Source organism: Colossoma macropomum, unplaced genomic scaffold (assembly GCF_904425465.1).
Source record: "Colossoma macropomum unplaced genomic scaffold, Colossoma_macropomum, whole genome shotgun sequence".
Taxonomy (NCBI): Eukaryota; Metazoa; Chordata; class Actinopteri; order Characiformes; family Serrasalmidae; genus Colossoma; species Colossoma macropomum.
In genome coordinates, this window is record NW_023494791.1 from 31,560,462 (window position 1) to 31,587,089 (window position 26,628).

A 26,628-nucleotide genomic window follows, 5' to 3' on the forward strand; every position below is an offset into this window, starting at 1 on the left:
TCCTTTAAAAATAGGGTTTACATTATTTGCATATCATTGCATTCTATTTTTAATTTACATTTTGCACAGCATCCCAACTTTTGTGGAAATGGGGTTGTACAATAACCTTGTAACACCAAACAACGGTTATATTCACAGTCTCAGGCAAATGATCGAACAAGACAAACAAAAACAGACTTGCTGTGCTTGACTACTCACATGGCAAAACATGAACAGAAGACACATAGCTTATTGAAATGAAAAAGGTAAAGAAAATATAGAGTTGAGTTTAAGAGCCATTATGTCTGACTTTCAAATTGTAATAATTTTTTAAATTTCTCTTTTTAACACATTCATTAAATCTGTTGTGTTTATTGCTGGAATCATCATGGTTTCATGCCTAATTTATGTTTATCTGCAATCAGCCTGTCTAGCATAGTGATTTATTCTTAAGGTTGTTTGATATTCAGCATAACACTAATCTTCCTAACATTTGAGCCTTGTTAAAGGGCCTGCACACCCCTTTTCAACATCATGTTTAAAAGGTCTGACATTACACACTAAAGTAGTTGCACATTGTTTTAAATTTTGACTTTTTTCTTAAGTCTATGGTTGGTTTAATTTGAAAAGATTTTTAAGATTTTTAAGCCCAAACTTAAATCTTTAAAGACTGATCGACCTGTCAGAGTTGTGCTGCTATCAGAACAGGTCCAGTATAATACTGTTCCTTTGTCCCAGTTGCTTTATTTACTAATCTTACATTCCAGTTTGTTCTTATTAGCTAGCTAGCTCTCAATCCAGTATTCAGATGTTTTCAAAATTTTCCGGCTGTGAGCAGCTCGTCCCTTTCCACTTTTAATTGCATTGTGGGATAATAATGTCTATCAACACCATAAGCCCTGTCTCAACTGGCACACTTGCAGTCTTGTGGGCCTCAATTGCGCATGCTTGTGAGGACCAACAGCAGTAGGGTGTCCCATTTCTAATTTCAGTGGTTGCAAGGACTGCATTAATACAGACTTAGCAGTGGCATCTTACACGAAATTCATAGAGACCAGTGCAGGGGTTTGTTAACTGCTATCTGACAAGCGTGATGGAGAAAAACATACTCAGATGTAAATTGAAATGTATTTGTTTATAAATTCAAATTGTCACTGAGCTGCATTACGCTTGTAACTTAATCTATTTGGGTATGGCACATAAGAGCCTGCACAAGTCTGTCCCAAGCACACTGGTATAATAACGGACAGCGATTATTCCCCATTTGGAAAGTTCTTGTAAGATGTCTCACATCTTACTAAACTTCACTGAAACTCAAACTCCCCTGACCAGCACCACTTATGTGATATAAATGGTGAAAAAAGTTGACTATTATAAACCACAGAGCACAAAAAAAAATGGTTTTCCCTATGTCGTGATAATGGTTTCATGCTAAGGCTAATGAATATGACTTCTGAAAAGTGGTACAGCACTTTTTTCTCTCTTTAAGTTCAGCTGGCTCAGTGAGAGCTGCAATTTCTCTCCCACTTTCTCTTAATCTGAAAATGGACAACGTGCAAGAATTCAAGGATTTTTTAGGTAAAAATGCTAATATTAAAAAGGTGCTATTAATGAACACAAGCTACTAGGAGCTCATAGACATGATTACAAATGAGATTATGCTAGGCGGTCTTCGCTAGTTTTCAGTCACTGTTATTCCTTTATTTTATAGTTCAGGGTTCACTGCCTGATCTGGAGCCTGTGTGTATGGAAGATTTATGTTTTGGTCTGTTTCTTCCTTTGCACAGAGTGTGCTCTCTATATATTCTGCTGCTGTGGGCTCAGACAGTATTGTGCAATCCACACCATCCTCATCCTGCGATTCTGAAGCCATCATTTTAGTGCTCTCTGACTGACCCTGAATATCATGCTGCTCAAAATGCAAGACTTCAGCATCTTCCTCTGCTGGACCTTCAAAAACAACTTGAGCATTTTTTGAGTTCCTATCACCATGGGTTGCCAGATCTTGGTCGTTGTCTAGTGAATGCGGCTTGTAATTGTCTGATGCTCTCTCCATAGCGCAAATTGTCTTCTCTGAGTAAAAGCAGGCAGAGTAGCCGTGCTCACTGCTTAGGTCATCGCTGGGGCATGTACTTGATGTTGTTTCTGTTTGGAAACTGGATCCTGCTGCGTTTGTGTTTTTAGAGAAAGCTGCACTGTGACGCTCTGGGTGTGGGAACATTTTAGAAGATTCAGAATGGCCTGGGTCTGCACATAAAGCTGTGTCTTCTGTCACCTCCTCTCCGGCCACAACCTCCTCGTCTCCTGTCACATCACAGAAAACAGTCTTAACACGGCAGAGAAGATTTTAAACTAAGTCAATCACTTTAGTTTGAAAAATTCAAACATTCAATAACCAGCAAATCGTGTCCAAATACATGTGACTTCAGCAGTCTTCAAGCTGGATCAGTTTTACCAGAGGTATTTCTGAAATCTGTACAGGACTGTGACTGACTAACTGGTTTGAGATAAAGTACCTATGTAATTACCCACATTTCCCACAGATAGCCCAGATTAACAGGTCATAGCCCGATTGTTCAAGCCAGCATTTACACCACAAGATACTCAATAACAACACAAGGCTGTGACTTTAGCAAGATTTATTATTTCAACAGCGTGAGGGGGACTGGAACAGTACTTCTATTAATGAGGGAGCTCTGGGTTTAGCCAATTACAGAACGCCGTTCACGCCACAACTACTCTTGTCAGACCTTAAATACTATATACAATGCAGATTTATACTGGATTAAAATCACTCCACAATTATTACTGTCAGACTGTAAAAAGTACACACTGCAGATTTTTACTGAATTAAAATTCTTTCACAATGAATACTGTCAGACTTCTACACATACAGCAGATTCATAATGAATTAAAATCACAGATCTCGGTGATCACTTAAATTTTAGAACCTCCCCAGGTAAAGCTAATCCAACTCTAAAAGGGCTTGTCTTGCTTGAAAATGAAGTTTGAGACTGTGGACAAAGTCACCTCAGTAGTTATTAGTAAATTATCTGATGACTCACCCATAGATGCCTGCCTTAGTGGTGCTAGATGTTCCATGGAGGACTGGACGGGCTGCTGATCAATTATCATATCCTTTCCTCCTATCAATTAATCACAATACAACTGCTAACCACACATGTGAGTAAATTTTACTGGTGTATGACAAATGAAGGCATAAGAAGATAAATTCGATTTAAAAACCATGCTTTAGAAATGCATGCAGAGTAACTCTGTTTAACAACATGCAAGGTTAAGAAAAGGTGTGGTGGAAAGTGTGATTCAAAAAAGTATAGGAAAATGTACAAGAGAAAAAATAGCAAAGCATAAATCAGAGAAAAAGAAGAAAAAGAAATTTTAAGCAGTAGATAAAGAACCATACTCCCTAATCCCACAGATACGTTGTAGGTAATCCCTAGGTTTCATTCAATTTCATTTAGACAGAAAAAGAGACAGAAAAGAAACAAGTGAAAAAAAATGCAATTGTTAATTTCAACCAAGACGTTTTGTAAAATCTAATAGACAGAGTAACAGACAGAATATTAATAAATGGTAAATATCATCATCATCATCATCATCATCATCATCATCATCTTTAGCCACTTAATCCAATGGGATCACGGTAGCAGTTGGGACCGCAGAGAATCCCAGACGACCCTGTCCCCCGCAACTTCCTCTAGCTCATTCTGGGGGACCCCGAGCCACTCCCAGACCAAATTGGAGATATAATTCCTCCAGTGGATCCTAGGACAGCCCCAGGGTCTTGTCCCAGTAGGTCATGCCTGGTAAACTCCCAATGGGAGGCATCCAGGGGGCATCCTGATAAGATGCCTGAACCACTTCAACTGGCTCCTCTCAATGTGGAGGGGTTGTGGCTCCTCCCGGATGACCGAGCTCCTCACCCTGTCAAGTAGAGTGTAGCCCATCACCCTGCAAAGAAAGCTAATTTCTGCCGCTTGTATATGCGATCTCATTCTATCGGTCACTACCCACAGCTCATGACTCGGGATGTAGACCGACCGGTAAAAACAGAGAGCTTTGCCTTACGGCTCAGCTGCGTCTTCAATACCACAATCAGGTAACAGTGACCGCATTACTGCTGCCACCTGTCCCAGCATGCAGCCAACCTCACGATCCCTCTTCCCATCACTCAGGCTTGGGGGTGCTGATCCGCATACCAACTGCTTCACATTCAGCTGCAAACTGCACCAGTGAGTGCTAGAGACATCCATGCAATTTGGCCAAAAGGACATCATCATTCACAAATAGCAGAGAAGCTACCCTCCGGCCTCCAAACATAACGCCCTCATGGAGTCCAACATTCACACTTAACGAGAGATGGAATGGCCCGAAGTAGTGGCCCCAGCGCCCCATACTCCCAGAGGACCTCCCACAGGATATCTCGGGGGAACGCTGTCGTAAGCCTTTACCAAGTCCATGAAACACATGTAGACTGGGTTGGCAAATTCCCATGCCCCTTAACAATCTGCATGAGGGTGAAAAGCTTGTCCATTGTTCCACGGCTGGGAAGGAATCCACACTGCTCCTCCTCAATCTGCCAGTCCGAGGGTACTGTTTCCAAGGTCCACGCAACATTGCAGAGGCGTGTCTGGCACAACAGCCCCACAACATCCAGAGCCTTAAGTATTTCCAGACGAATCTCATCCACCCCCGGTGCCTTGCCACTGAGGAGTTTGCCAACTGACATCCACCAGGGAAATGGAGTCTGACACGCCAGAAGTTGTTCCTCAAGGTGCACCTTCCACTGACCGACAATAGCTTCATTTAAAGTCAGAGTTTCTTCACCCCCGAAGCCACACTGACCACTCCAGAGTTGCCAGATAGTTGTCCAGAACCTCCTTGAAGCCAACCGAAAGTCTTTTTCCATTGCTTCACTGAACTCCTCCCATGCTCTGAATTTTGCTTCAGCCACCGATCCAACTTTCCACCAGATGGTGATCGGTTGACAGCTCAGCACCTCTCTTCACCCGCGTGTCTAGAACACATGGTCCCAAGTCAGATGAAAAGACAACAAAGTCGATCACTGACCTTTGACCCAAGGAGCACTGGTACCATGTACACTCATGAATATCCTTGTATTTGAACTTGCCGCTTGTTATGGACAATCCATGCCTAGCACAGAAGTCCAATAACAATTCACTATTTGAGTTTAGTTTGTGCAGGCCATTCTGTCCAGTCATCCCCCTCCAGGTCTCCCAGTCATTGCCAACATGAGTATTGAAGTCTCCCAGCAAGACTATGGAGTCTGTAGGTGGGGCCCTTTCCGGAACCCTCACTCCAAGAAGGCTGAATACTCCGAACTGTTGTTTGGTGCATAAGCACACACACAACAATCAGAGTTTTCCTTCCTGCGATTTTAACTCAAAGTGGACCCTCTCATCCACTGGGACAAACTCCAACTGTACAGCAGCCAGCCAGGGACTCGTGAGTATTCCCACACTCTCCCAGCGCCTCTCATTCTGTGCAACTCCTGAGTAGGAAAGGGACCAACCCTTATCAAGGAGTTTTGTTCCAGAGCTGACACTGCGGGTGGAGATGAGCCCGACTATATTTAATCGATACCTCTTAACCTCCCGCACAAGCTCCGGCTCTTTTCCCAACAGTGAGGTTACATTCCATGTACCAAGAGCCAGTTTCCGCCACAGGGGTCCACGCTGCCAAGGACCTCTCTGCCATCTCCCACCGCCTATATGGCACTGCATTGGTTCCCCATGCTGGACCTTGCAGTTGGTGGTCCCACATGGTCCAATGGTAAATAATAATAGCAAAAAGCCATAATTCAGCCATAATTGTAAACATATATTCCATTTAAATTCCTAATTCCATAGTCCAATACCATGCGTAATATATCAAATTTCCCAGATATTTCATAATCGAACAGTATGAAATAAGTCCTGATCTTATTAAGATAGAGCAGTAAAAGTGCTTAATATTTCAGTGGCTTTCTGTTCCACTCCTGAGATATTCATTTACAGCACATTTTAGGGTTTTCTGCTCCAAGATACCATTGCATTAAACTCAGGCAATTATCAAGCCCTTTAGGAGCTGTGTCAGGTGTTTTAGAGATAATACAAAAACATGCAGTGCATGGCATCCATTAAGAATCAGTGTAACGAAACTGAGTAAAATTCTCATAAATGTGGCAAAGTTGTGTTTACCAGGCAGACTCCATAGCCCAGAATCTTCCAGAGTTTTTAGCTTACCCTCCAGCTCTGCTACTCTGTTACCTAGAATCCTGTTTCAACAGAAACATGAATATAGAAATAAGATAGAACAGAAGAAAGACTGTGTTATGGTGATAACAACAGCTGCAATTAGATTGCAGTAGATGATCATAATCAGATTTTATGTATGATGTCACACAACCTCATTTGTTTTACTGTTTTTAATCACAATTTTGCAAAGTAAAGCAAATAAACCCTAAACATTTGTAGCATGCTTTGCTGTTTTAATTCATAAACTGATCAGAATTTTTTGAGCAAAGTGAAATCTGCATCGGCAGGCAGCAGGATGTTTAGAAAGGCCAATAGTAAATGAATGGCTGAGTGCTAAAGACACGTCTCCCAACCCCCAGCTGCTCCCCCCGTTTTGGAAACCGGGTGCAGAAGTGGGAAAAGGGGGGTGGCCCATTAGGGACAAAACTATAGGACCCTAGATCTGGAGACCTTTTGACTAACAGTTTAAGTGCAACTTTATGGAACCTCATGCCACCCTTTTAAACATCCCAAAGAGACCTTTGGACATCACATACATTTTGGATACAAATAAATTATGACTTTTGAAAACTCCTTTCTCTCTCACACACACTCATCTCATCTCCCCCACAAAGAGAGACACCTCTAGCCTAAACAGGTAAGGCCAAGATGGCCCATTAACCAGCCCTGGTTGAGGCCTAATGGCCTCTCACAAGGCTCTTAGCAGAGATGTTCAAAAATTCCTATGCATCCTAAATACCTTAGGACTTTGAAAGAGGCTAAACTTTAAACTATGAAACCCCAGTCTTAAATGTTAAATCAAATGCATTTCCTTTATCAAACTGTGAAGAACACCTCTGTTACTGTTAACATGTTGTATTGTAAGACAGGAATCAATTCATCCCTGCCAAAGTGGAATTAATACTAAACTCTCTACACTTAGTAATTATTTTAATTCTTGAATTGTAACCGTTTCATTAATCTAGGTTATTGTATTGATCTTTGATCACTTGTAACTGTGTTCATTTAATTCATTTTATTATTTTTTCCATTTTCTTTTAAGTGAGAAACATGCAATCCATGTTTCTTAATCAGTATAATCTGCTTTTCTTGCAAGTCTTCTTGTAGTTTTATTAGAAGTAGAATTATAAAGTTTGTAGCTTGTGTGACAATGTATACTTTAATCAGAGTTTCTGCCAACATATCTACAGAAATATTGATAATGCACTCACTTATTTTACTCTGAGTTATTATGTAGCCATTCATTTAGGCATTGTTTAGCAATGGTAGTTATACCAGTACTTATAACTTCAAAACTGTCTTTTAACAATTTAATTATTTTTTCTAAGTAGTTAATTTATTTTTATATGACTAGCATGGTTAAGGATTTAACTAACTGTATGTAACCATAGTATGAAATACGTTTAGATATCATGATCAGTAAGTTATTTGTAATGGTCACTATGGAAACAGTAATGTTTTATATATGAAATTGTATGCTTATAAGTTTCTTTTACTTAAATGTAACCACACCTAGAATCTCCAAAGGATTATGTGACACTTGAGCAGCATTAAAAGAAATTGCATATTCATTATATGCAACCTAACAAACCAACCAAAACCTTCTCCCCGCCTTAGCTCCGCCTCTCAAAGTTCTTTCCTTAAAACCAGCAAGGAAGAGAAGAAACAATTAAGAGAAGGAACAAGAACAGTCAGAAGGACAGTGCTGGCCCTGAAGGCGGTGAGACAGCAAACATGTAACCTTAAAGAAACTACAAGTAAAGAAGCCCGCTCTCCTCTTCTCCTCTTTAAGAGCTGCATCTAGCTGCGTTAGTTTTTCAAGCTTCGTTAATCCATTTTGAAAGTCTAATTGACAACGATAGGGCGCTGCGAACATAGTTGAAGGACAGAAATAGAAGAAAAATCAGTGCTGACTGAAATCCACATCAAGAGCCTGCTCCAGCCGCTGCCTGCCTCCATCGCCAAGCAGAAGACCTGCGTTCCTCACCGGAGAGGCCGCCACACGTTGCAGGAAGCCTGCCTCACCAGTGTGGTCCGGTCCAATGCGTCGGCCAAGGGCTCGCACCTTCAGCGGCCTCACCCTTTGACCTGCAGACCCTTCCCAGCCCATGTGAGCAGCGGCTTCTCTTCCTCAACGCGGCACGCGCATCACCACAGCTCTGAGGCGTCCAGCGTCTTTGCTCTTTGACCTGCGGACCCTTCTCCAGCCCATGCCAGAAGCGCCCTTTCTTTCTCAACGTAGCACATGCGTCACAACGGCTCTGAGGCATCCAGGTAATAGATTCACCCACACGGCAACTTTTTGTGATTCAGTCACTGTGATTTCGCTTTTCCTTGATTCAAACTTTTTTTACGCTAGCGTTAGCATTGTTTTGCTCGCTGCTCAAAGGCCACGTAATTTAGAGAATCAGCTAATTTCAGTACGTTTGTTTGGTAAATTCAATACCCCTGGTTTCTTTTCATAACTAGCAATCCAATATTTAGTGCAATATACCTTTGTAATCCATTATTTTGTGCTTATATACCTGTATTAATAAATAAACCTTTATCAAGTCATCTCTGTGATGGTGTGCATATGAAAAACATCAATTCGATTCTTTTCCCTGGACCATGGGCAAGCTCTCACTTGAATTTAATTAAAATATCCGTGTCTTATGGTAAGTGAGAAATTAGCTGCTTTAGAGGCCTTGTCCCCACTACACATTGTTTCTAATGTGTGTATTTTTTTCTGTATACCTGACAGTTAATCAGAACTACTGGCAGTGTGTCGTTTTAGTTAACATTGCTGTGGTCAAATAATAGACAAATAGAAGCACAATTCATGGCTACATTTCAAAAAGCAACATCTCAACAAGAAGATTTGTAAGGGGTACTGTGGGGTTTTCCAAAACAATCACTGCAATTAATCTCATAGTTAAAACTGATGATAGCTAATGGAGATGAGTAAATCACTAGGAGTAGAAAAATAGGTATTGGTAGCAGGCAGAGATTCACAGAAAACGCTAGAAAAAAAGAATAATAATAATAATGTGGGACAGTAGGGTGTTTGAACAGTTTGAGCATGATGGTGTACTTTTAGATGCTCATCTTTAGGTGAAGTGCTTCTACTAAAAATAGCTCATTTTCAAGCTTAGAAGTTTTTAAAGACGAAATATCATTGTTGCCCGACACTATCAGCCGAAGTGGTATTGTGCCATCTCTAATTGCTAGACTGAATCTAGGATAAAACACTGTTTTCACTAGGCCCACCCAATTTCAAATCAGTATCAGAAAATCAAAATGAAAATTGCAAACACTGCAAAATATCTGATACATTCCTCACTCTATTCCAAGCATCATTTACATTTAGAAGCTACTGTCAATGATCAAAACTTGGTATCTGGTTGCATTCTGCCTATTTCTGTATTGTTTATTATTCAGTTGCAAGTTTTTATAAGCTTACTATTTTGCTTAAGCACATGCTACTTTGTAATCTTTTGTTTTAAAATAAAATGTATCTGAGCCGAACTAGTGTGTGGTATGTTTGTGATTGGAGCTCTATAAAATTAAGACATTTTAAAACATAAAATATTAGAAATCAAAGCAAGACTTCACCTAAAAATAAAAAAAAATGTATCAAATGTGTAAATGTCGAATGTGTTGTTTTACATTATAATGAACACATCTCTAATGTAAGGAAAATATATATATATATATATATATATATATATATATATATATATATATATATATATATATATATATATATATATATATACACACACACACACCACAGCAGTGATACCAGTCAGTCAGTTTTTACCTCCTCAAACAGAATTTTCATATTGATTGAGCCATAATTTTAAGCTATATCAGTAACTCACTTGTTGGTTTGCCTTTGGTGCTGAATGACCATGTTCTTTTCGTGGATGGTCTCAAGCAGAGCAGTAGCCAGCGACTTCAGGTCACTTATAGACTGTGGAGTGACCGGGAGGCTACAGCCATTTTCCTCGGACAACAGCAGCTCTTGCACTGGTTGACAACATAAATATACAAACATATTTTTTAAAAAAAAAAAAGCCTTCTGCCCAATGACCGCTAGGATAGGCTCCAGAGTTGACTCTATAAGTTCTGGAATTAAACAGACCTGCTTGTGACACATTATAAAGCACAAAATACGAAAATGAAAGCCCTGTACTTTTATGCAACCAAAGAACTGCAATAAAATGCTGCTTCAAATCTGGATCAACTGGTGTCTTCAATGCCCATTTATATTTACATAAAAGTTAATAAGGTAAAATATCAAATCCTATTTTTTACTGTTTCCAATTTAACACAGGTAAAACAGAATTTACTAATCAATGCGTTGTGCTTTTATTAGCATTTCACATAGTTTTTTGGAATTGAAGATCGGAAAATATAAATGTAAAAACAACATTAAGGACACTGATTAGCAGAAAAACATGAGGTACATTAGCAGCAGTCATAAAATATGTTTAAAGCTGCGATGTGTTAATTAACTGAATAAAAGCAAAATTGCTGTACAGGTGAAATGACTGTTCACTACTCACTACTGATGAAAGTGTCTGGTTCGATACCTTGCTTGGCTGAAAGTACTCCTGTTAAAGCACTACTGTTGGCCTTGCCATAAACTCTACAGTTCTTCTTACTCTCCAAAGCACTCTGCAAAGAAATCAATTGGATATATGCATAACAAATGTGTTATATTTGTAAAATGGTCCATTAGCTAATCAGCTAGGTAAAGCAAAAATCTGTTCCCTGGTTTATGACCACCATTAATGTGTGTAGGGATGCTTATTTAGCTCAAGCTGAATAAATAAACAGCCAGTCAGCTTAATGTTATTCAGTCATGCTCAGGGAGATGTCCTTGCACTGATCTTCTCTAAGCCAGTAAAAGTGACAAATCTTATTTACAATTTTAAATTTGATAAAAATGACACGGAAAGTGCTGTACATCTGTTTGTTTTCATTTCCAGCCTTCTGTTAAACACTCACCTTATACTTCATTAAATTAGTTTTGAGAAGGTTGACTTCTTCCTGAATTTGCACAAACCGTTCATGGAGGTATCTACAAAACAATGAGAATATGCACAAAAACAAAAATTCAAATGGAATTTTGAAATTTTAACCAAATTGAATTTGGAATTTTTAATCTGTTTATTCATCACAGTTAAATGCTATTGTCAGGCACCCATTTCACTGCAATGTTGACTAGATCTGTTGCAGCTCACTGGGTAGCAACTCAACCTATTTATTTCACAGTCAACGAAAATCTCCAAATATGTATGTACTCTTAGAAGCACGGAGTTATTAGTCATTGTCATTCTGTAATACTATTTTAAATGTAAATGTTATAAAAATATTTAATAACATAGTTACATTAGATAAGCAATTAATTTACATTTGAATTACACTTTGTATGAATAAATTTCTGACTTCTTTCCAATAGTTTCAATGTCAAACACTGACAAAAACATCGCAAAAATATTACAAATGTTTTTTTTCTTTTAACAAAAAAAGAAATAAGACTATGAACAACAATAAATTTTAATCTGTATAACCATTGAATAACCATTTCAAACTACAACATACTTATGTTAGCTTTCCATTCAGACTGCAGGCAAATCAGATAAGTTTCCTAAATTATTTTAGACTGAGTGACCAGATTTTGTTACAAGCGATCAAATCTGACTGTTTTGGTCACATTGTAGTCTTCTTTTCTTGCATATCCACATTTGTTGGCATAGTAATGACACAAATGTAAGTACACTGGCTAGGAAGGGTAGGCAAAACTTTGCGATCAGGTCACTGCTACCTGAAAGGTAGGACACTCTGTTAGGACTGCACAATAAATTGTTCCTTAATTATTATTGCAATATTAACTTTTGCAATATCACAGAAAGCTGTGAACAAATGATTTTTTTTTGTCAAAATTATGCCAGCTAATCTTAAACATCACATTATTGTGTGTTTTTCCACTCAGACCAGCGCGACACACACTAACACACCACCACCATATCAGTGTTACTGCAGTGCTGAGAATGATCCACCACCCAAATAGTACCTGCTCTGTAAGGGTCCATGGGTGTCCTGACCACTGAAGAACAGGGTAAAAGGGGGCTAACAAAGTATGCAGAGAAACAGATGGACTACAGTCTGAAATTGTAGAAATACAAGTGCACCTATATAGTAAGTGGAGCTGATAAAATGGACAATGAGCGTAGAAACAAGGAGGTGGTCATAATGTTATGCCTGATCAGTGTATATGTTGTGAGGCAAACTGCAAATACAACATGTAGCAATATAATTGCAAAGTGGTATACTCTACCAGGTTATCAACAGAAAAATCCAATAGTAACACTACAATACCACCACTAACCTGTTTTCCAAGCACAGAGCATCCACATCCAAGATCCGGTTGTCATGGCAGCCCAGGACATGGTTGATCTCAAGGTTGAGGCGCTGAGCTTTCTCCTGGTACACGTTCCTCTCTGCTCGGACGTCCTGCAGCTCATCCGCTGCCGCTTTCAGGCTATTTTCCAGCTCCTCATTCTAAAAAAAACCCAAAACAAAACTGTTTTTGTAGTTTGAACTCAGTACTGTATTTGCAATGTACACTGTATGTCCAAAAGTGTCCAAACAGCCCTTATAACTTGACAATTTAGCTACTTAAGGGGGTGTACCCATTTTTGACACAGCTGCGTATGACCCTAAGATCACACCAAGCATCAGCAAGAGGGATATATGAGTCTAAGATCACCATGACCAAGCATCAGCTAGAGGGGCATAAAGTCCCCCAGCATTGGCATGTGGAGCAGTGGAACTGCATTCTCTTTAATGATGGAGCACCATCCAATACCTTTAGGATGATCTGGAGTGGCATTCCAGAACTAATTGTCCAACAAAAGTACCTAACCTCTCCAAAGCTCTTGTGGGTAAATGCAATCAACACATAATGCGGAAACAGTTAGATAATTGGAAAATTGTAGAACTTTAAAGTTTACTGATATGGTTAAGTAGTCCTGATAATATGGGCAATGAGTATAGATACAAGATGTATGTTACCTAGTAAAGTGGCAAATAAATGCACAATTTATAACCTTAAAAACCCAAAGGGACTTAATTCACACAATTTAATGTGTTTAGGCTCATACAGCCTGACTTGCAAGAAACATATTATGCAATTCTAGCAAAGAATGCTAAGGGGATTTTGCCTGGAGAAGGTGTGTTAATTTGTAATTTACAAATTTGGTCATTTTTCTGATTGATCTAGTTTTGTCTTAGTTTTTCCTCACAATATTTGTGAACTACCCTGTTGCTATTCGACTGGTTTTTTCACCCATGTTATTGTTTGTGCACTAGGTTGTGTTTGGGACCTACCTGCTCTCGTGCTCTCTCCAACTGATGGACCAGATCCTCTCTCTCATGTGCTGGAAAATAGCGAACGCCCACCTCTTCATCACCAAGGCGCTGTTTTGCAATGGTCATTCTGAGCAGCTGCAAGGTTGAGATAGGTCTGGGCACTTATTTTAAAACATCCCAAGAGATTTAAAAAGTAAAAAAAAAAATAATAATTCATTGGCTCCTGAATGCCATTTCAAATTTCGTACTCGAGACACTTAGCTAGCTTTGGTTATAGTGAGCCTGCTTGGTGGCTGATATAGAAGATAGGTGGAAAACTGAAATAGTATTCAACCATACAATTATTTAATAATAATTTATTTGTGTATTTGTACAATTGTGCTTATTTATTTTAGAACATACACTGCTTTAATAGTTTGTGAAACTGTAGGATATTCTGATCATCTTTTAAACATTTCTGTAGTAATTTTACGATTCTGCTGTTTAAGCCTCTATAGAAGAAGGGCTGCGCGATACGCAGGACAAAATGCAATATGTAAAGATACAATATATTGCTATATTGGTAGATAATGCAATTGTGATGTGACTTTATACACTATATTAACTACATTAAAAACAACAAATAAAAAGTGGCCTGCTATAATTGGACCAACATAATTCACCATTGGTCTTTTTGTTCATCAAAACACCCACAGAAACTCATCTGAAACACTGGAGATGCACAATTATGGTGATTTATCAAAGGGCTTTTTTGCACACTGTGGCCTTCTACAATATCAGTAGAGCAAAGGCCAATATCACAGTTACATCTGATAAATGATATATATTGTGCAGCAATGAATAGAAGTGTGTGTGACCAGACATATTTCATATCATTAACTTTTTACCTTGTTGTCACCCTGGACCTCCGCTAACCTCTGGTTGAGCTCTTTCACCTCATCACTCAGCTTCCTGTTCTTCTCCTGAGCATCTCTCAGCAATTGAGCTAGATTCACCTAGTAAGCATTCAAACGCAGCATCAACTCAGTAACAAATTCAGAGACGCTATGAATGGCATTGTTGTTCTTTGAAACAAGCCAAGCTAACACAATAAGTTAAAATCCATTAAAACATGCTCTTGAATTAAAATGTTCATAAAGCATGAGTCAAAAAAGCAGGATACGAACTTGGTTCCTTTTTTCTGGTGGAAGAGTCAGGTCACCATCCTGGAACCAGAATAACATTCTGAATGAGAGCATCAGTACTTTAAGATGATAAGGTACATTTTTTTTGCATTTATCTACAGTATTTTAGTGCACACTGGTAGTAAATGTAGTCTATTCAAATGTGTACATCATTTCCATGTGAATAAAACACATTACAAAAGCAATGTATACACTGAACTCAGGAAATTCAATACATCATTTTTTTCAGGGCATAAATGTGAATGATGTGAATGAAGGGTTCATGAGACGCATTTTATTTTGTGCTCTTATTGTTTGAAATTTGTATACTAATGAATATGTTTTAGAAACATAGAACAGAATAGAATAGAATAGAATAGAAACACTCACTATGAGTTCTCTGTATTTCTTCTTCAGTCCCTGGTGGCGCTCTCTTAGCTGATTGGCCATCAGTTTGAACTGGTCACGCTCCTGCTGGCAGGTGTCCAGCTCTTTGGACAGGATCAGCAAGGCCTCCTTCTTACTCTCCAATTTTCGCTTACATACCAGGAACTGAACACAGGAAGGAAATACTCATGTTTCTTTTTTTTTTTTTCATTACAATTATCAGCAGGCCCCACCAGGATACTCCCAGCAGAACAAGAAAATGAGCAACAACTAACCAAACTTTCGCTGGAAGGGTTTTGCTACTTTATGTCCATTACATGAAACTAACTGATCCCAATACAATGTATGTCATGCATTCATTGGCTCTTACTTCAGTAGACAGGAACTATGGTGGGTGGTTTGAACATTCTGTACTTAAAAGATCAGTGTGGTAATACTACATGAAACAATACACATTCAGTGAATAAATAAAACAATCACTTTCCCAAAGCAGTGCAAGCAGTGGCAGTGTTGTTATTATTGATGTTTTAAGATAATCACCTAAGATAGTTTGTCAATTTACATTACATACCAAAAAACAAAGGTGCCAAAAATTGTTCTTTGGAGTGATGCCACACAAAAAAAATACTGCTTCATCAAAATTTCTTTTCAGTGAATTCGCAAAAGAGATGTGTGAGAACCATTTTATGAAAAATCTGTGCCAGTGTCAAGAACCTTCACATAAATGTTTCTCGTAGAGCCATCCAAGAACCATTAAGGAAACCATTATATGCACTCATTCAGAAACCAGTTAGAAACTCTATTGTTCACAAAAATGTAAGAAGAGGCTTGATGGTAAAGTTGAAGAGCAGGATAACTGTAATCAGTCACTCTTTACAGAACTAATTCTCTGAGTGTTTTCTTTTTCTTTGCTGAGTTGAACAGTTGCCCGTCCTGTGCGGTCTGATGCTGTTGCTTCATCTGCCGTGATCGGGTGCCCACTGCTCGCCACCCCTCTGGACTGGTTTGACCACCATGGAGCTTCTCGCTGTACAACACTGTGCAAACTTCACCTGCATTAACTGACCCTTTCTGATGATAATGCTGCTGCTGCTGCACAAACTCAGTCTATTTAATTATAACCATTGCTTCACCTGTTTTTACCCTTTTCTGTATTTTAATATTTTATACTAATGCTGTGTCGACCAGAGGAGGATGGGTTCCCCTTTTGAGTCTTGGTTCCTCTTAAGGTTTCTTCCTCTTGCTCTTAGGAAGTTTTTCCTTATCACTGTCACCATTGGCTTGCTCATAGGGTCTTGGACCTGGATTTTTCTGTAAAGCTGCTTTGTGGCAATACTTGTTGTAAATAGCACTATAAAAATAAACTTTGACTTGACTTCACTTGATAATCCTGATTAGTGGTCATCAACTCCTCTCCTAGAGATTCACGTTCCAACACTATTTAGTCTGATCTGCTCCACCTGATTCAACCAGTCTCCTCAGAAGACAATCAATTGGAACAGGTGTGACAGACCTGGGTTGGAACTGAACTTAACAGGTAGATGGCTAGATCCCCAGAATAAGGCTTGCTCACAATGATCTCGATGCTTCTCGTTCATGCACAATGCCCTGAAAAAAAGAGAGAATGACGCCTACTAATGGGATATCCCAAGATCTCCCCATCAGTCCCTCACGCGCAGCTGAGAAAGATTTATGTAATCCTCTTTATGAAATAAGACAACGTCGTGTTCTTCCACAAAATATGTGCAATAACAGTTTCCCCGCATGCGTGCCTTTACGATCTTTGATGTGATTCATCAGTCACCATTTTGAACATAGGCATAAGCAGCTAGTTTAGTTATTAAAGTTGTAGCTATAAGCTTTGCACACGTAGCGTAAAACAACAGTTTCATTTCTGTACTGATCATATCTACCGATCAGACTGAAAAAAAAAAAAAATCAGCATCTTCATGAAAGTCATTAAACAGTTAGCAAAAGCAGCCTGGTCGGGAGCTTAGCTGGCCATAACGTTCCTGTATAGCGTCACTCACCTCATTCACCAGGCCCTGCCAGTCGCTCTCGCTTCTCCTGGATGGATTCATGTTGGTGTCTCGATTAAATAAATCATTTACAAACAGAAAAGACTCGTAATGACAGAAGCACCTTCATCTACACTGTCGATGCAGGTGGCACATTTTTCAACACCAAAAGCGTTATGGATGTTTATTGCCACTCGTATTCCGCAAAGTCCCGCCCTCCTGGGTGGTAGGGTCGCTGCTCCTACGCTGAGATTGACATGGTGTGCCCCACCTCCTACAATTGGATTGGCTGATAGATAATACACTGTGTAGGGGATTGGCTAGAATCATTACAACTACTATGCAAGTGGCCAGCGGTGGGGGGGCTACTAGTCAGTCCTATGAAAGTGGAAGCAGTTTGACGTAATACGGGTGACGACATTTTCTTTTCGAAGGAAAGTTCATTAATATTTATTGAGTTCCGCACAGAACGCCGTCTGATTGGCTCCAAACACAACGTCGTCTTGGCCAGAGCCGTATAGAGAGAGAGTTGCGCCAACTCCATTCACTCCAATGGACCTACAGCAATGGCGGATCGTGGAGCCTCTCAATCGTTCCCGGAAGTTGGCAGCAAATACTAGCAGCGCGGCCGAGTTGCAGCAGAATAGACCGGTTGTGATGCACTTTAAAAGGGTAAGACATTTAAAGAATCAGCTTGTATATAATAAGCACACCTGAATTAAGTTAACATGTATATTAAAGTATGTCAGTGGATTATCCCCGATTACATTAGTAGATTTAAGAAACATTAACAGATAACAGATTAGGCTAGGGTACTGAGTAAAATTAGGAACCCATAATGTTAACCATAAACAGCCTAATAATTGTAAAATGCCTGCTCTTAATGCCGTTTCATCCACCGTTGTTGAATCTTAGAAAAGGCTTCTAAACATGATTTTTCACGGAGTGGGTGGGAGTTAAATATAACATTGGGGCACGAGCTTGTAGAGTGGAGGTGGAGGAGATAAAATGAGAATATCGTTATCCATTTTGGAGTACGAACTAATGTAAATTACACAGTAAAAAGAAAGAGCTATTTTCGTGATACGTCACTGCTGATGTGGATTTAGAGCGCATATTGGAGACTTTAAAGAGTAAACAAATACAAGACTTATGGATTGAGTGTTTGCAGGCTTTGTGATTCTGTTGACTGTTGTCTGTACATTATGGTGCAGTTTAGTTGATTTTGGATTAATGGCAAGAACCACGGGGGGATTCAACTCAGCCTAGAGTCTCCCTACAATAAGACAGTACCCCCACCCTGCACACTGAGTCTCAACTCCCTGGGCTTGCGGTTCTTTACCTGTTCCTTATTTTTAATAAACAAAACATTAAGCTTCCCAGTGGTGTGGCTTTTGTTTGTGAAATGTATGCAATGTCACGTTGTTGTTGTTGTAATCTTTTGTGATGGTAAGTAATTTAGTAATTGCTCCTGCTGACTTGAGCCAGCAGTTTTTTCTTCTCTCTGTGTCAATGGAGAAACCAAACATTTTCACTCCTTTCTCCAAGCGATTGAAGCATCTCCATGCCGCAGAGCAAACCATGCTGGGGACTATATGCAAGGACAACATGGAGAAAAGGGCACAGACAAACTGCCTGCCAGGCTATTCATGTTTGAGTTCATTATAGCTGTATTTAATGAATCCATCGCAGTAAATATGTGCATAGTAAAAAGACAAGATATATAAAATATGTTTATATGTGTACAAATATAAATAGATGTGTTTTATGTCCTGTCTGGATGTGATGTATTTTAATGTACGCATTTTAATACAGATTTTTTCATATGCAAGCCAAACAAATTTCTTTCATATAGTTTACAGTAGTCTTCAAGTCATTAAAATGATCTAGGCCTTGGGATTACTGAAACAACTATTAATTAAAAGATGTATTTATGTTAATTATATTTATTTATGTTGAAAATTAATCTGATCACAATTTTGAAACATTCCTTCCCTTCCCCTCCCTCTAAGTATATCAATAAACATTAGGATATGACTGATCTTAACTACCATACAAGTTTAAGAACATAATATCTATAATCCTGAAAAGTCAAAGCAATGAAACAACCAAAACACACTTTGAAACCATATTCACATTAACGTAACATGTCAAAAAGGCAGGTAACGATAGCTGTTTAATCCTCAAATAGTAGCGAATTTGACTTTTTAATATATCATATTGTTGTAACTACACACACACACACTTTGGTTTTCTATATGAATATTGTAAATCAGTGCATTTATTGACTTTAAAGTACCAAAAGACGCAGTTCTGTCGCTCGGTGTTTATGGGTTTAAATTGCCCGCAAAGAGCTTCCTGGAACTATCTGAAGTCTACGTGAATCACGAGACCATCAAACATTTTGAACTTCCGTTGACGCTACTCTCTCTATACGGCTCTGGTCTTGGCCTAGTGGCTCTGCTGTATGGCAAGCGAAGAGGATCAGAATTCACCTTAAACCAAACGCGTTTTACATATATATGTAAAATACGGCGTTTTAGACGTTTTTACGATGTAAAATACGCCACAAAAACATCAAAACCGCATTTTTCGGAATTTAAATTTTAGCTTAAAACGGCGTTCTTTACAGCTTTAAATGCAACAAAACGCAGTAAATTACGCCGCTTTTATGTCGCCTTGACGGCATTAATAAAAGCGCCGTTTTATATTAAGGTAACGAGCTCCACCTGCTGGTTATGACAGCCAATACATGTGAATTTTCTTTGTCCAGTCACGGATGAGAAAGGTCGGACCACGCCAATTCACAACAGATCTCATAGACTATAAATCACCCAAAAGAGAGAGTCCATGTCTGCAGCCAGATGCTTCTCGAGAAATCAGTCGTCACATTAATTTATTTTTGGGATTCATCAATTTGTATTAATTTGTTGGATAATTTTTTTTATCTTTCATTAATGTAATAACGTGCCCTATTTATTTTAAATGTAATAATAACATACCATATATAATAATATAGAATAATCTCTCCACTGGTGCAGAGCTGTTGCGGCTCCACAGCAGAACTAGATTTTTTAGGTAAAATAACATAATCCTCCTTTGCTGTAAAATCGTTATAACACACAGTTCTAACAGTTTTCACAATAAATGGTCTTAAACGCTGGAGTTAATGTATAACTGCTATTTCACCACCCTTTAACACTGAAGACTAACATGCAGACTGCTGGTCACACAGCAATGTAGATAACGAAAAGGCAAAGAGAAAGATTTAAGATGAACATCGAAAATTTGGAGATGAATGGACTTAATTGCATTTATAAGCGCTCAGCTGGTTTTCTCATACATTTAATCTGCAACAACTCGCAAAGCTGAAGTCGCTTCTTATTTTCCTGCTTCTCATTCGAATTCTCCGGTTCCACCTTAAATGGCGCAGCAGCACAATCTGGCGCCTCAGGCACCATTTAAGGTGGAACAGGACAATTCGAACGAGAAGCAGGAGAATGAGAAGCGACTTTAGCCTCATAAAAAGTCAAACATTGAGAGACATTTTACAAGAAACTCGCAGAGAAGTTTCCTGAGATGTGAGAAAAGCTGCTACAGCTGAGCTAAAGCTTAAAGCAGAGAAAAGCAAGTGTGAGTTTTCGTTTATTTTAATTTTTAGCCCACACTAGGACATCAGCACACACTGAGACATACTTACAGCCAAGATGGTAAAACGGATATAAAATGTTGTGTCCCCCAAGGTGGTTTCATTTTTGTTACAATGACAAAATGGCTCTTCTTAACATTTGGGTTGCGACCCTTGAGTCAAGCCTATTAGTAAGGGGTGATCAGCGCACGGGGCGAGTGCATGCCCGTTTGCTTGAACTGTCTGTGGCTTAGTCATTACTGCACAGTCGCCACCAGCCCAGTTAACAACCGCGTTCTATGGTCCAGATTTTGCACGGATTGTCTGAAGTTTGTAGCGAAATTGTACATTTCATAAAACTGTAGCAGCTACAGCTATTAGCTACAAAAATTTGTAGTTAACTACAAAAAGTAGCGCGCTACTTAGCTACTCCCCCATCCCTGTGGGTGTGTATATATATATAAATAAAGTGTGCTGTTTACATGACCATTTGAGTAATAATATAACTGCAAAAATCCGATTAAGATCAGTTTAAGTGCATGTAAACACACTGTAAAAGCTAGAACTAGATTTAACTGGTCAACCAGCGTGATGACCAGCTTACCAGCTGGAGCTGCCCTGAATTGGTCAACCAGTTTAGTAACCAGCTTACTAGCTAGGGCTGGATATGACTGGTCAACCAGCTCAGCAACCAGCTTGCCAACTGGTAGATGGTCAAACTGGTCAACCAGGTCTCAAAACATAGCTTGAACTGGTAAGCTGGTCACCAGCTTGTGCTGGTCAAGCTGGATTTTCCAGTAGGGAAAGCATGTTGATTTAGCTAGCAACTTTGTGAATGCTCCAAAGAAAATAATGAACAATGAATTTTGCATGTTACAGACATAATATGTAAATTACACACAAAAAGTATTACATTTTTACCATAGCAATTTTATGTTAGCCAATAGCAGGGGTGCTCAATACGCGATCTACCCAGTAGTAGTTGGTAGATCGCGCCTCATTCAAACAGGCTATCAAATTTAAGCACTTTCTTTATGCTTCTGGCGGCGGGCGGGTCAAAGTGATTGACTGAGCTGAAATGTCTCTTTAAATTACTGCTTGTTACCATAGCTACACCTCAGCTTGCCTAAAGCTGTGAGTTTGCCTCTAGCAATCCAGAAAGTTTTCATTTATCGATGTTCAGTTTGTGTAGTGCCATTTTTGCGTTTTCTTTTTATAACCTACACTGACTCTTTAAGACACTGAGTGCGATACTGAGCACAAAGAAACCGAAAACTTACCTCTTCCATGCAGAGCAAGAAGAGGGCTATATTTTCACAATGTCAAACTCCACATGCATCTGCTTGATTTGCCACGTAGCCATCGCATTGGTGCAAATAATCAGAATAATGTTAGAGTGATTTTTTAGCCATTTGTCCTGTAATGCTGAATATCAATATAGGCTACTGAAGTGCATAACCAAAGTTTAAAAGCTTTTTTAAAAGGATGATGCTTTTTTTAAAGTTAGATCACAATGACCTGTCCACTGGAAAAAGCAGATCTCTAGCCACAAAAGTATGGGCACCCCTGGCGTATAGCATGTGTGCTGCATACATGAACAGCTCAAGAGCTACGTTCACATTACAAGCCTCATTGCTCAAATCCGATTTTTTGCTCAAATCCAATCTCTCTGACACGATGGTTAGGTAAGTGACTCAAATCTGTCATTAATGTAAACGAACCGGCGTCCTGAAATGACCCGCATGCGCACATCATACTCAGTAATGTCACGTGCATCATCAGCAAACAGACTAACGGTCAGAACGAGCCTTCGCAGACTCTCTGAACAGCTCTCAGCTGTTCATTATTAGAGCGAGACGAAGGCGAAAAAGGTGAGCTGTGTTGCTCTTCCACCGTTTACAGGCTTTAACTTTTGTTCGGCGCTGCTGCCATGGTAACGCTGCATGATGGCGCACGCGCAGTGGAAAAAAGGCACATGAATTCCGATCTGAGCATTCACATTAAGGTCGCATGGCCACGAATCAGATACGCATCTGATCTAGGACCACATATGAAAGTGACTCAGGTCGAATCAGATTTGCATGTCCACACAGCCCTGAAAACATCAGATCTGAGTCACATTAGGGCAAAAAATCGGATTTGTGCTACTTCAGCCTGGTAATGTGAACGTAGCCAAGTCAAAGTCACTCTGGTACTCAGGGCAGTAGTTTCAGAGAGCGAGCAGTCAAGTCTATGGCCGAGCCACAACTGTTCTAAAGTCAGCAGAGAACCTTCACCACTCACTGTGTAGTTTCATCGTTTTTTCCACATTGAATGTCATAAAAACTTTAGAAACCTCAGAGGACATTGGTGTCCTAATGCTAGTCACGGACATAACTGAAGCAATTGCTAAGCAGTGATTGAAGTGTTTAGAAAATAACATGAAGCTTGGCAGATTTTAATTGACCATAATACAGTGACAGCGCTCACAAAAACAAATCAAATTTCATTATCCTAAAAACGCGACATGATATCTGTCTCCATTTAATTGGGTAAGCCTGTGATACTGTGGCTGAATCCCTGAGTAGACTGTATTATCATAATTGCGCTGTTTCTACGTTTGATTTCATGAATGGAGGAAAATAAAACACGCTTGTAAAACTACCGAGGTCCGGACCTCGTGTCCTCATAAGTAGTTACCACCATGGCTCTGGGGACCCCCTGTCTGGCAAAATTTCAAGAATTGCCTGCCGGAGTCCGAGAAATACTGATCTAGGATCTGTTTCTGTCTGTATGGTTTTAGTAAATAAGAGAACTGATTCCAAGTCAGCAGTCCTACTCTAAAAAGCTTTGTGAACACAGGCCTAGATCCAGATCATGAACAGACTATGAAGCCAGTCATGACTGCTGAGTTTTTGAAACCATCCCAGATAGCATGAAGACTCGGCCCGAGCTCGGCTGATCTGTGGCAGCATCGGCTGAGACTCGTCATCGGGCAGCTTGAATTGGGCCGAGTGTGGTTGACGCTCAGCAACCGAAGAGCTCGTAGGCTCGGGCCAGTTGCGGGTTACATTCGGCAGTTGGCAATAGGAGCTTGGGCCGATTCCCATATCTGCTGATACGGCCCAATTGAGTATTTATAGGATTGGGCCGAGTGCACGTTACACTCGGTGTCTGGAGAGTCGGCAAAAGGAGCTTGGGCCGATTACCATATGTGCTGATACGGCCCAATTGAATATGTATAGGTTCGGGCGGAGTGCACGTTACAATCGGCGTCTGGAGAGTCGGCAAAATGAGCTCGGGCCTATTCCCATACGTGCTCATCTGGCCCAAACATGCACTATAGGTTCGCCGATTATGGATTAATCTCAAATGGCTTCCTGGTGCCTGCATAGTGCACTATGTAGGTCTTGAAATAACGGCTCCTGAAACCAAACAGTGCATAATATGTCTTGAAAGGGCCAGTTGGGATTCAGGCAGGTGTGCACATTTCCCTACTGGACATATAGTGCACTACTTAGTTGAAGAAGTCAAAATTGCTTAACTGATACAGTGCAATATACAGGGAGTAAGGAGCCATTTGAGATTCAGCCTGTCTGCAATCGCAGTAATAAGTCCTCACCAAATTATTAAGAAACAATTACTGCAATGTTGTATTTTATTCTAATAAAATTTGAAGAAAACAATAAGGATTTCTGTTTGAAAAAGGTTATTTAATCACTGCTTATACAAAAAATAGCACTGATGATGTGTCATTGGCGTGAAAACGCAGATAAGACCCCACCTTCATTGGAATTCCCCCTTTCAGCAGAGGCTGCTTCATAATTTTCAGTAAGTTTAATTATGGTTATGTCATAAGTTAATGACTTTAGATTACTGTGAACAGTTTCTAATAGGGATCTAATATTAGCAAAAATTAATTAAAAGCTTCGTATTAAAAGGTTAACTTAGTAAGTCCTTTGAATAGCATATAACTTAGTTGTGTTAGCTAACGCTAGTTGGCATTATCCACACATATTGCAGCACGATTTCTGTAAATACCTAGTTTTAAAGGTTTCTAATTTATTTATAAGGGTTATCACATCGAGATTCGCTAGCCATCGTTACCATAATGGCATAAAAATGCAGAAATCCTTTTTTTATATTTCCAGGCATTTTACAGTGAAGTTAATGTTAGCTAGCTAGGTACCTAGCTACTTAAGCTAGCTAAAAGCAACAGTTATACCTTACGATACGATATAGTTCATTAGCTAGCTACTTAAGCCTTCCTTCTATTAAATATTTGTTAATGTTCATTAATATTTTGTTATTGACAGGTTAATTCCTTTAACACAAATTGTATAGCTAATTAGCTGTTAGCTGTTCCTAGTCAGCTAGAAAATGATAAGACTAATAACTCCACGCATCACAGGGCAAGTCACTTTAATTGTCTTGGGTAACAAAAAAAACTACTTAATCTAGTGGTTTGTAAAATGTTGAAAAAGAACTGCTAGACATTTGAATACTTTCTGTGTTCACAGATGATGAACTAGCCTGAAAACGCAGTGGGGTAAGGTGAGCCATGTATTGTGTGTGTGTGTGTGTGTATTATTTATCTATAGGGCAATAGGACTATGCGTAAAAGACAATCATCGCCATGTTGGAAATATAACCGACAGAACTAGAGGGGACTAGCTGACTGGTAATTCTCTCTGCTACGTTCTGTAATGCTAGCTTTACATACCACATATCTCTTCCCTGTTTATTTTACTTTACCTTAAGTTTAGCTTGAGTGCATGAACCGAAAATAAATGCCGACATGCTTTAGAACTTATACTTGCTTCAGTGTGACTTGATGCAGTAAAAGAGCAGGCGAAAGTGACTGGCCATTACCCTAAAGAAGCTAGCACCAGCCCAGGAGAGAAAGATCCTCTTATCTTCGTTTTCACCCGGGAAACAGGTTCAAAAAAAGGTAACAAGTAATATTAAATAATATATACACATAATGTTTTATTCACTGTTACTGTTGAAACATTAAGTTATAGAGCTGAGAACAGTCTGGTTCTGGAAACAAAAATCCCATTCATAATCACCATAGGGAATTAGATTTTTATCAAGCCAATGTAGACTTGTGAGCTACGAGATTGTGAGATGATGGTATGCTCCAATTAAAGCCACAAATCAGTCCGGTTTCAGCTTCTTTTCCGAAAAATTGCGTTTTATTCCCTTATTTCTCGTAAACAAATACATCCCACTTAGCAAAATTTATCTGGCCCACTTGTGGGCCACATCCTTGGTTGAGTTCTGGCCAAATTCTGGCTGGGTCCCCAGCCCAGATCTGGCCCATATACTGTAAAACGAGAAGAACTAATGGATGCAGCCCAGATGAGTCCCACACGCTATAAAATTAGTATAACTAATGGATGTGGCCCAGCTCTGGCCCATATACTGTAAAGTGAGTAGAACTAACAGATGTGGCCCAGATCTGGACCACATACTGTAAAGTAAGTAGAACCAAGGGATCTGGCCCAGCTCTGGCCCATGTACTGTAATGTGTGCAAGTTTAATGGCTGTGGTCCAGACCTGGCCCACACACTGTAAATTGACCATATTTAAAAGGTGTGGGCCAGATCTGGCTCATATATGGCACACAGTTATGGCTGACTACCTACCTTTGTCCCCAGCCCAGAAGTGGCCCTGCAGGATGCCACACTCATTTATTGCAGAACATGCAAAATATTATTAATATTTCTTTCTAATAATTGATAAGTGTTGACAAAAGCCATTTCAGAAAGAAAACTCCATGTTGATTTTGGTTAAATAAATAAAAACAGAAAGCTTCACCTTTGTGACAG

At 39.5% G+C, this 26,628-nt stretch overlaps 1 protein-coding gene and 1 long non-coding RNA gene across 3 annotated transcripts in view; one reads left to right on the forward strand and one right to left on the reverse strand.

Moving 5' to 3' along the window:
- On the reverse strand, positions 1-17,741 carry ccdc149b (coiled-coil domain containing 149b). 2 transcript variants are annotated; one of them, XM_036574853.1, is made up of 13 exons: positions 17,200-17,741; positions 15,173-15,334; positions 14,786-14,824; positions 14,507-14,614; positions 13,638-13,754; positions 12,637-12,809; positions 11,253-11,325; positions 10,835-10,919; positions 10,121-10,268; positions 6,201-6,277; positions 3,404-3,436; positions 3,045-3,125; positions 1-2,283 (listed from the first exon to the last, which is right to left on the reverse strand). In XM_036574853.1, the coding sequence occupies exons 1-13, from the start codon at positions 17,248-17,250 to the stop codon at positions 1,685-1,687; spliced, it is 1,746 nt and encodes a 581-aa protein (XP_036430746.1). In that variant the 5' UTR covers positions 17,251-17,741; the 3' UTR covers positions 1-1,684. The 2 variants fall into 2 exon arrangements, with proteins under 2 accessions (XP_036430746.1, XP_036430747.1); XM_036574854.1 differs by lacking the exon at positions 3,404-3,436.
- The window catches only part of LOC118810800, a 15,907-nt gene continuing 6,831 nt past the window's right edge, over positions 17,553-26,628 (forward strand). Inside the window, exons 1-4 of the long non-coding RNA XR_005007446.1 lie at positions 17,553-17,598; positions 17,752-17,859; positions 25,315-25,348; positions 25,620-25,745. This is a non-coding gene — a long non-coding RNA (uncharacterized LOC118810800). The remainder of the gene's footprint in view (positions 17,599-17,751; positions 17,860-25,314; positions 25,349-25,619; positions 25,746-26,628) is intronic.